At 38.0% G+C, this 10,824-nt stretch overlaps 2 protein-coding genes and 2 long non-coding RNA genes across 4 annotated transcripts; 1 reads left to right on the top strand and 3 right to left on the bottom strand.

Annotated features, from left to right (window-relative positions):
• Positions 1 to 705: 705 nt before the first annotated feature.
• Positions 706 to 5,771, bottom strand: LOC103524489 (hemoglobinase-like). Its single transcript, XM_026819889.1, has 7 exons — positions 5,743 to 5,771; positions 5,154 to 5,235; positions 4,914 to 4,984; positions 3,196 to 3,346; positions 2,760 to 2,829; positions 1,673 to 1,794; positions 706 to 891 (listed from the first exon to the last, which is right to left on the bottom strand). Exons 1-7 carry the CDS (start codon positions 5,769 to 5,771, stop codon positions 706 to 708), a joined length of 711 nt encoding a protein of 236 aa, XP_026675690.1.
• On the top strand, positions 3,471 to 3,857 carry LOC113465400. The gene is made up of 2 exons (XR_003390131.1): positions 3,471 to 3,618; positions 3,725 to 3,857. It is a non-coding gene; the product is annotated as an uncharacterized LOC113465400 (long non-coding RNA).
• A 634-nt stretch (positions 5,772 to 6,405) lies between the features above and the next one.
• Positions 6,406 to 8,529, bottom strand: LOC113465395. Its single transcript, XR_003390126.1, has 2 exons — positions 8,421 to 8,529; positions 6,406 to 6,567 (listed from the first exon to the last, which is right to left on the bottom strand). It is a non-coding gene; the product is annotated as an uncharacterized LOC113465395 (long non-coding RNA).
• Positions 8,530 to 8,854: 325 nt separating this feature from the next.
• LOC113465391 lies at positions 8,855 to 10,665 on the bottom strand. Its single transcript, XM_026819888.1, has 3 exons — positions 10,519 to 10,665; positions 9,887 to 10,092; positions 8,855 to 8,933 (listed from the first exon to the last, which is right to left on the bottom strand). Exons 1-3 carry the CDS (start codon positions 10,663 to 10,665, stop codon positions 8,855 to 8,857), a joined length of 432 nt encoding a protein of 143 aa, XP_026675689.1.
• Between the last annotated feature and the right edge of the window lie 159 nt (positions 10,666 to 10,824).

Genomic DNA, 10,824 nt, shown 5'->3' with positions numbered 1-10,824 from the left:
TAAGTACTCTTACTCCAAGTAATCAATTTCATCTGGATGAGAAATCTGTAAACGAAGAATGAAATCGTATCAGTCATAAGACGTTAGAATAATTTTTGTTAAATCCTGTTAACATAGGTACAGCCTAATATGGGCAATTTCATCTGGATGAGAAATCTGTAAACGAAGAATGAAATCGTATCAGTCATAAGACGTTAGAATAATTTTTGTTAAATCCTGTTATAACTTATAACGGGGTCATCACAGAATACTCCATACGTGTCTTCATCTGTAGCCCCTGCTGTCATAGCGATCACTGGAAATATAACGCCCCCGCGGATTAACTTCACAGTTCAAATTTCACTGTCTAGAATTTTTGCCAGATGGGTGTTCCAACGTCTTTCTTATTTTATAGCTATGAAACATACATTGGACTTCACAGGTTTGTGTCATAGCATGCCCATCCCGTAGTCTGCTTCTCATCATGACTGAACTTACTGAATAATTTGCAGTAGTGGACTTACAGTATGTCAAAAACTTTACTTTATTGTCTTTAAATACTTTACTTACATCACCGAAAATATCGTGATATCACGTAGTTAATCAGCGACAATATCACGTTGAATGCACTAGTTCCTCACGGATAGCTGTTAAGCAACGTTACGTGTGGTTGGTATCTGGATGGGTGACCGGCTGAGCAAACACGTGCTGCTGACTTTGCGCTTGTCAGCTAATGGAGAATGAAATCCCCGTCACTAAAAATATCCCAAGCTTGGTCGTATTGTATTTGAGGAATGCCCTGAGTTTCATCTGACCTGCCTGTATTTGTCCATATAACTGGGGATGGTGCTTCTTAGTAGACCGACGCACATAGTTGTACAGATCAAATATTGATGATTTGGTCAAGTCATTCTGCGAGAAAATGTGGGGGAAAGGCATAGTGTTAATAGCATGAAAGAAGATTGTTTAAATGTTAATGGCATAAAAGAAGATTGTTTAAGTTAAAAATGTGTTGACGCACCTAAATAAATTTAAAAAAATGGTTAAAGATCAACCACCAATTCTAAATTGGGGTATTTCGTATGTGAAACTGACTGTTTTGGATGGTGCATCTTAGTGGACCGACGCACATAGTTGTACAGATCAAATATTGATGATTTGGTCAAGTCATTCTGCGAGAAAATGTGGGGAAAGGCATAGTGTTAATAGCATGAAAGAAGATTGTTTAAATGTTAATGGCATAAAAGAAGATTGTTCAAGTTAAAAATGTGTTGGCGCACCTAAATAAATTAAAAAAAAAAATGGTTAAAGATCAACCACCAATTCTAAATTGGGGTATTTCGTATGTGAAACTGACTATTTTGCCTCGGAGGACGTGAGTTTAATCCCAGCCGAGATGTGGAATTTTATCCTCAATATTGATAGTTATATAAATAATAGATTATCAGAACCTACTGCTAGGGTAAAGAGGCTCTTTAGTCCTGTTTGAGCAATATAACTAAGCACTGATGTTATTTCTATTTTAGGACAAAGAAAAGGCTTTTTTTTTGCTATACCCTACCATGGCAAAGCGTAGCATTACTACAAGGCAAGGGAAAAGAAAAGGGCTAACACCTTTCAACTGTAAAAGTGGACTCGAAAATACTCGTATATGTATTTGTACCTATACTGTGAAAGTCTGAACTGTCCCTACCTCCTTCAAGAAGTGACTGAAGTAATAGCTGAACAGTCCGGCCAGGCAGGTTTTATATTTGGGGTCATCACAGAATACTCCATACGTGTCTTCATCTGTAGCCCCTGCTGTCATAGCGATCACTGGAAGTATAACGAGGAAATAATGGCAAAGATACTTAGAATATAACAAGGAAATAATGGTATTCACTGAGGATATAAAGGCAATCACTTGAACTACATACCTATAAGGAGGACTTAAAGGTGATCACTAGATCTGTACGACTGTTAGAGCGTGATTGGCCGCCCTTAAGCGTACTAATATATGTAACCATACTAACGTGGGAATAAAGGTGATCACAAAAAATAGAACGAGGAAATAAAGACATTAACTGGAAATATAACGATGGGGTCATCACAGAATACTCCATACGTGTCTTCATCTGTAGCCCCTGCTGTCATAGCGATCACTGGAAATATAACGAGGAAATAATGGCAATTACTTAGATACTTGGAATATAACGAGGAAATAATGGTATTCACTGAGGATATAAAGGCAATCACTTGAACTACATACCTATAAGGAGGACATAAAGGTGATCACTAGATCTGTACGACTGTTGGAGCGTGAGTGGCCGCCCTTAAGCGTACTAACATATGTAACCATACTAACGGGGGAATAAAGGTGATCACTAGAAATAGAACGAGGAAATAAAGGCATTAACTGGAAATATAACGAGGAAATAAATGCAATTACTGGGATACTTAGAATATAACGAGGAAATAATGGTGATCACTGAGGAAATAAAGGCGATTACTTAGATACTTAGAATATAACGAGGAAATAAAGGTGATCACTGAGATGGTGAGTGGTCACCACACCGAAAGGTGGTCAAAGCAGACACGGAAATTAAAGAACTGAGAGAAACATTTATTTATTATTAATAACAAATTAAAGCAGCTGCCAGCCTGTGACTGGTTGCACATCACAGCCAAAACCATCATTTCAAAGTAAGTGAGTACTGTACCATCCCAAGCAAACAGTTCTAGTCTATTCTAGAGCCATCCATATTCGTTTTGGTAGATCAGATTCAATCCATGGTTCTTACCTTTCATATTAGTTGGTAGTTCTTCTTCAAACATCATACCGGAGTGACTGCACTCAAATGCAATGAACATCTGAAAAAAAAAGGCAGATTTGAAAAGAAATCTGTCTTCGTCATTTATTCCCCTGTGAAGAACATCTGGATTGTTCATTTCGACATTCAAAATCGATATAATTTTGTTATCTCTAATGGACAAACTGAGGTTTGTAACTACACCATGAGCTTAGAGAGCTTAAACGTTTGAAACGCCATGAACTTAGACGGTTTGAAAGGCTGTCTATCCCTTTGCTGTCCAATTTCCATACTCACTCTATAAAAAGGATTCTTTTGCGACATTTGTTTGAGCACCGCTATGAATTCGGTGTTCTTAATGTAGCCCTCAGTAGGATGGCGGTTTGAAAGGCTGTCTATCCCTTTGCTGTCCAATTTCCATACTCACTCTATAAAAAGGATTCTTTTGCGACATTTGTTTGAGCACCTCTATGAATTCGGTGTTCTTAATGTAGCCCTCAGTAGGATGTGACATTGTGAATTCTCCATCCTCATCTGCTAATCCTGTGTAGTACAGGAACACATTTTGAGTTCTTCCTCTGTAAAATAAATAGGGAAGAGATGTGACATTGTGAATTCTCCATCCTCATCTGCTAATCCTGTGTAGTACAGGAACACATTTTGAGTTCTTCCTCTGTAAAATAAATTTTTTTCTCAGTGAACCTGTAAGTAATGCCTTATGCTTGAACTTCCACGTATGATCCATTTTTTACCATCAACAAGTTTACCTTTTTTCAGTGAAATATTAATAGGTACCTATTCTTTTCAATTCACTCAAACTGGATTTTATAAAAGTTAGCGGAGGTCAAAGGTGTAATAATGACTTCAAAAAATCAAACATGTTGAGTGAGCTCAGGTCCATACAAAGGCTGAAAAATATTTCAAGTTCACGAAGAAAACTTTTGACTAATTCAAAGGTGTAATAATGACTTCAAAAAATCAAACATGTTGAGTGAGCTCAGGTCCATACAAAGGCTGAAAAATATTTCAAGTTCACGAGGAAAACTTTTGACTAATACCTTTCAATAATTTCTAATTTCTACGGCACAGGTCAAAGTTTACAGAAGGTCTAACAGGCCTTATGACAGCTAATGAATGTTCAGAAATATTACTAATTTTCAAAGATTTGTTGCTTTTTTATTTCAAAAGTTTGAAGGGAAGATGTCACGTCACTAACTAATAGTAGTTCTGTGAACTGTAGACCTCACTCAGACTCTTTTGCAGACCAAAAATAGACCCACTCAGTTCTGGGACCCCAAAAATTCAAGGATCGATGTGCCTTGATCTTATTGACTCATGTACCAAATTTCATCAAAATCGGACAGGGCAATCGCGAGTTAAAGCGGAACAATCATTCAACAAACATCTAAACCAAATGCAAAACTGTCGAGTTAAATGGGGGTCGAAATGATTGGAACACATCAGATGCTTTCAGACACACTCCATTATTTGTCAAGGGTCTAAGTTTTCCTTGCCCTTGGGATCAATTAATTATTTTAATTTAAGGGCAATCGCGAGTTAAAGCGGAACAATCATTCAACAAACATCTAAACCAAATGCAAAACTGTCGAGTTAAATGGGGGTCGAAATGACTGGAACACATCAGATGCTTTCAGACACACTCCATTTGTCAAGGGTCTAGGTTTTCCTTGCCCTTGGGATCAATTAAATTTAATATTTTAATTTGAAGAAACCATCACTAAAAATCTTAGCAGTTATAAAGTGGCGTTAAACTTCTATGAAACAAATCAATAAATTTAATAGGGAATGTCAGGAAATATTGTTTTAAGACTTGCGGGATTTTGGGGCTAACCCGCAAGATTTCTCCTGAAGTTAGGCAAATGCCGCCTGTCGGTCGCCTGTGTGAAGACATCTTTAGACCAAGACAAGGGCGAATGGATACTCTATTTATGTATGAAGTTGTACTCGTGGGGCTAACCCGCAAGATTTCTCCTGAAGTTAGGCAAATGCCGCCTGTCGGTCGCCTGTGTGAAGACATCTTTAGACCAAGACAAGGTCGAATGGATACTCTATTTATGTATGAAGTTGTGCTCGTACCTATATCTGTAAGGTGATAAGGGAGAGAACTGTTCAGTCAAATCTTACCCTTTGACGACTTTGCTTCCAGTTGACGTATCACCTAGAAGAACTTTGAACAGATTCTCCTTGTTAACTTCCTGTAAAAGAAAAGATGGACACGAGGCAAAAGATTCCATCAATTCAAGGTACAGCTTCGCCCCAAGGCTTTCAATCGATGAAAAAATCTTTTTAAAGGAAACCAAGTCTTACTACTTGGGTAGGTACAGACTACAGTCCTGACGAGTACCTATATGATAAAATCCTTACCGTTCCCCTGTAGTCAATGTCGATATCATGGTACACATTTGGTCCGTTTGGCTCACTGATGATCACATTTGGTCTCGGGTTCCTGTGAAACAAAATCATTTGTAGTATTTAACCTTCCTCTAGACTAGTTTAGATCTAGACAGCTGCTGTAGTTCCACCACTCGACGTCCAATGCACTAGTTCCTGACATATCACTGAAGTTCAGAAACGCCGTTTGTGGCTGGAACCTAGAAGAGTAACAACCTATACTGCATCCCAACTTATTATTATTATTATTTTATTTTATTTTTTTTCTGAGGAATCTGTACATTTAGATTTTTAACACTCACCCCAAAACTACCTACAGTACCTACCATTATAGGATTACCAAGCTAGGATTACACTGTTTGCTCAGTGAGCAAATATTTGCTCAAATTTGTTTGGAAAAGTATAGAAAATAGTGTAATAACCTAAAAAATATTTGGCAAAATTTTGCTCACTGTGTTTGCTAGTGTTTGCCCAAACAAATATTTGCCTAAGTGTAATATAGTCCTAACTATCCTGATGCTTATCACTTGGCTATAACGAAATGATCATAAACACTACTCACTGAGTATGGTTGGCAATGTCATCATACATAGTTCAAATTTCACTGTCTAGAATTTTTGCCAGATGGGTGTTCCAACGTCTTTCTTATTTTATAGCTACACGTATGAAACATACATTGGACTTTCACAGGTTTGTGTCATAGCATGCCCATCCCGTAGTCTGCTTCTCATCATGACTGAACTTACTGAATAATTTGCAGTAGTGGACTTACAGTATGTCAAAAACTTTACTTTATTGTCTTTGAATACTTTACTTACTTCACCGAAAATATTCAAGCCTTCTTCGTCGTCATCTCCTGCTTCTGTCCCAAGCTTGGTCGTATTGTATTTGAGGAATGCCCTGAGTTTCATCTGACCTGCCTGTATTTGTCCATATAACTGGGGATGGTGCATAAGCGCTAGGCCGCGGGTTCGATTCCCGCCCGGGGCGGATTTTATCCTGATGGTATAATGTTCGTTCTCGGAACGGCTGGCTTTCTCCAATTCTGTCTTCGTTCGCTCTTCGATTTCCGGACGATAAGACCATAGCAGTTACAGTTCCCTCTGTCAAACCTCTTTAAAAAAAATAGTAGCATTTCAACGGCCAGCAAAATAGCGAGGCAGAAAACCCTGATAGAATCGAAGCCGTTAAATGGCTCTCACAAAAAAAGGTCTAACGAAGCTTACCTGATGTCTGTATCGAGTCCACTTCTGGGATCCTGCTACTAGCACAGCCCATCCTGGTACTCCAGCACATAACAGTATGTGACTACTAAACAGGATCAAAATACTAAGGATGAATCTCATTTTAACACGAGAAGAGACTCAATCGAAGAAATTACGGGACACTAGAGATGTGTAAACAGTGAGTGAGATAGGGTAAGTGTACCATTTATTCGCCCGCCTAAAAAACGTACCATTTATTGGCCCACCTGTGGGTCTACGCCACATAAGTCTGAACTCGACGAACTTTTTCAAGATCCAATTTCATCAAAAGAAAGGGCTTAAAGACTGCTATCGATCTATCGAACCAGTGGTATATCAAAATTGTAGTCATAAAAACAAAATATAGCGGCCGCACGTTTTCCTACCCCAGTAGGTACAATTCAACATAATTATTCATGTGGATGATTCTTGTGGTAGAATCATTAACTAAATATCTAGAATAAAATGAAAATCCCTTTAAAATAAAAAATTAATGTTATGTTTCACATTAAGTTTTAATAAATTAGCGGAAATAGGATTTTTTATTTTTTCTATCGATACATATTATTTATTTTATTAGAGTGTACCAACATTGTCATACACAAAATGGGTATTTGTAGGTCCGTAATTACCTATGTACCTAATAAAAATAAAAGTAGGTAATTGATGCATCCACATGTTTCGGTAATACTCTTTATTATCTTTGTAAGCAGCTTATATTCTAAGATAGGTATTCAACAGCCTCTTGATCTCGGGAAGTTACTTTACAACTAACTGTAATTAAACTCACATGAAGGGGTAAACGCTTCGATGTGCGAAACACTAAAGAAAGAACAACAAACCTGGTTATCAGAAAATGTGAAAGGGTTAGTGAGTGATTTTATACTCGCATTAATTTTCAAGTGTTCATAGTAAGACAGGTAATTGATAGTCTGACACTTTCCATTCAAATATTGTTTCTCAAGAATCATTGTCATTCACGATATGTTTATCATCATAGTTTTTTCAAATAAGTCTTCCTGATAAGGGATTGCACACAGGTATTGCGCGATATGATTAATTTACTTTTTTTAGTTGTTTGAAAGGGTTGAGTTACCTACTATCTACTCCGTTGGCTTTGTCTCGTCAACTTTTCGAATTTTTAGTGTCTAGTGGTGTAAAGACTGATGAGTGAGTTATAATAAAGAGCTACTCTTTTCACTGGACTACTCAGTCAATCAGATCCTAAAAACATGTAACTCACGTTTCAACTCCCTGTAACGATAGGAAGTTAGGATCTGAAGCCAACCACTCACAATCAGGTAGACTTGACAGGTGCACCTCACTAAGGATGAATCTCATTTTAACACGAGAAGAGACTCAATCGAAGAAATTACGGGACACTAGAGATGTGTAAACAGTGAGTGAGATAGGGTAAGTGTACCATTTATTCGCCCGCCTAAAAAACGTACCATTTATTGGCCCACCTGTGGGTCTACCGCCACATAAGTCTGAACTCGACGAACTTTTTCAAGATCCAATTTCATCAAAAGAAAGGGCTTAAAGACTGCTATCGATCTATCGAACCAGTGGTATACCAAAACTGTAGTCATAAAAACAAAAATTAGAAAAATAAATGTGGGCAGGTGGGCCAATAAATGGTACGTTTTTTAGGTGGGCGAATAAATGGTACACTTACCCTATAAAAATCCAGGTAAAAAGAACTACTCTTTTCAGTATACCACTCAGTCAATGATTTAGGCCAGACACTCACTATCAGGTACGTTCTCCGTTTTCGACCGGCCGAACACAGGGCAGCCACCGGACACGGAAAGTAAGTAACTATGTATCAGGTAGACCTGATCAGGTGCACCTGTCAAGTCTACCTGATTTTGAGTGGCTGGCCTCAGATCCTAACTTCCTATCGTTACAGGGAGTTGAAACGTGAGTTACATGTTTTTAGGATCTGATTGACTGAGTAGTCCAGTGAAAAGAGTAGCTCTTTATTATAACTCACTCATCAGTCTTTACACCACTAGACACTAAAAATTCGAAAAGTTGACGAGACAAAGCCAACGGAGTAGATAGTAGGTAACTCAACCCTTTCAAACAACTAAAAAAAGTAAATTAATCATATCGCGCAATACCTGTGTGCAATCCCTTATCAGGAAGACTTATTTGAAAAAACTATGATGATAAACATATCGTGAATGACAATGATTCTTGAGAAACAATATTTGAATGGAAAGTGTCAGACTATCAATTACCTGTCTTACTATGAACACTTGAAAATTAATGCGAGTATAAAATCACTCACTAACCCTTTCACATTTTCTGATAACCAGGTTTGTTGTTCTTTATTCTAATACCTACAATGATGCGAGTATAAAATCACTCACTAACCCTTTCACATTTTCTGATAACCAGGTTTGTTGTTCTTTATTCTAATACCTACATATCCAGACAGTCGTCCAACCATTGGAGTATGTTACCGGAAGTTCTAACCAAATCCTCTTCCCATTGACATAGGCTGAAATGAAACCAACATGAGAAGGAGCTACTCAGGCCAAGGGGCCACAAAGTCAGTTTAAACTCGGTTTAAGTTAACCTCTTGGATTAAACAATCTGATTGGTTCATTTTTAAAAATTTCAGATTGCCTAAACCGGGCCTTTTATTATTTGTCGGTATTATTAATGCTGGGGTTTACCAACTCGGGATTGAGATGAAACGAGGATTTCCCTATAATATGAGGGGCCAAGAGGTAAACCGGACTAACCCACATTTTTGGATTTTTTTTAGTTTTTTGGACTAACCCACAGCCCGAAACGCCCTCTATCTGCTGGTAGATGAATTATAACGATATCAGCTGTAGTTACAAAGTTATGAAGATGGTAAGGTGGGCTAAACACAAATCACAACACTCAAGTGCCACTCCTAGACTTTGACTCCAATTATCTCAAAATGAAGTTAGTGTGGGTTAGTCCGTTTTACCTCTTGGCCCCTCATATCTACTTAATACCCAGGTCAACCTCGGATTGAACTCAATCCTGAATCAATCCACGGTGGTAAAACTCGACCTTCGTAAGTTCAGCGGGATGAATAGCACGTTGAATGCACAGCGAACAAACCTTATCGGTTTAGGACAAATTTCTCCCCGGGCTGGAATCGAACCCACGACTTAGGGCTTACAAGGCAGACGCGCTACTTTCCAAGCTAACTAGGCTCAGTGACTTAAATAATGTACTTACATGCCAGCCTAGTTAGCTTGGTTGGTAGCGCGTCTGCCTTGTAAGTGCTAGGCCGCGGATTCGATTCCCGACGGGTGCGGATTTCATCCTGATGGAATAATGTTCGTTCTCGGAACGGCTGGCTTTTTCCTATCCTGTCTTCGTTCTCTCTTAGATTTCGGGACGATAAGACCTTAGCAGTTATAGTTTCCTCTACCAAATCTCTTTAAATAATAATGATAAATAAATACTCACATGTATTTTTCGCACAAAATTCGCGTTTCCAGATACCTCGCAAAGGAGTCCACATCGGCTTCAAGTCCATTGAGATATACCTGGAATTCTTCCTCAATGGTAGTGCTCATCTCTGGATGTACATATTCTCCATATTCCAGTTGATGCTTCATTCGGATGAAATTGGTGAAGGTGGCCGCATCCCAATAGTCAGCTGCCGCTTTGGTCTGAGAGGATTTAATATAAGTAAACAAAATAATTATGAAAATAATAATAATACCCCCCAAGTACCTAGCTTTCGTGATGTTTTAATATTTTTAATACGTATACAAAGTAAAATTATAGCGTTCTGCCCAAGGCCTTTGCCTCCTTTTTTTTTGTACTTTCTATTTTTAACTGGATTGCATTCCCTAGAAATAAAAAATACTAGGTACCTACTCCCCATGATAATTTAAGTATGTCAAAATACCTTGGTTAGACTGCGGGGGAAAAGGGACTTTTCAGTCCTATCCCAGCAGGATAAACAAGGTATATTCTATTCTACACCTAGTCTATGTCTATGTATTTGGCAAATAGGTACATACGTTAATGGTAATATTTATGCGCTATGTTAATTTTGCAAGATTATCTTATTGCTTTTGCTCTATACTTACTTGAAATAGTAAAGGTCTTGTCTCGTTCAAATTGACCAACAGTTTTTGACCAACTCGCGTGCAAGCACTTACCACATCTGGTAAACGCTTGGGTACTTTGATAGGTGGACCTAAAATACGAGAAAGCAAAAGAAAAACAAGGTTCATTTTCTACTTGACTGAATTTTATTTGTCATCGTAAATTATAATGATATGGTACCCTATCTATACCCTTCTAATACACTAAGTACCTTACCACTTGTGCTCAAGTACCAAGTTCAACAATAATATTTATTGTTGACGCTTGGGTACTTTGATAGGTGGACC

Source organism: Diaphorina citri, unplaced genomic scaffold (genome assembly GCF_000475195.1).
Source record: "Diaphorina citri unplaced genomic scaffold, Diaci psyllid genome assembly version 1.1 scaffold101, whole genome shotgun sequence".
In the NCBI taxonomy this organism is placed as follows: Eukaryota; Metazoa; Arthropoda; class Insecta; order Hemiptera; family Psyllidae; genus Diaphorina; species Diaphorina citri.
Note: the sequence above shows the minus strand (reverse complement) of the source record. Positions and strands in the feature narration are given on the sequence as shown.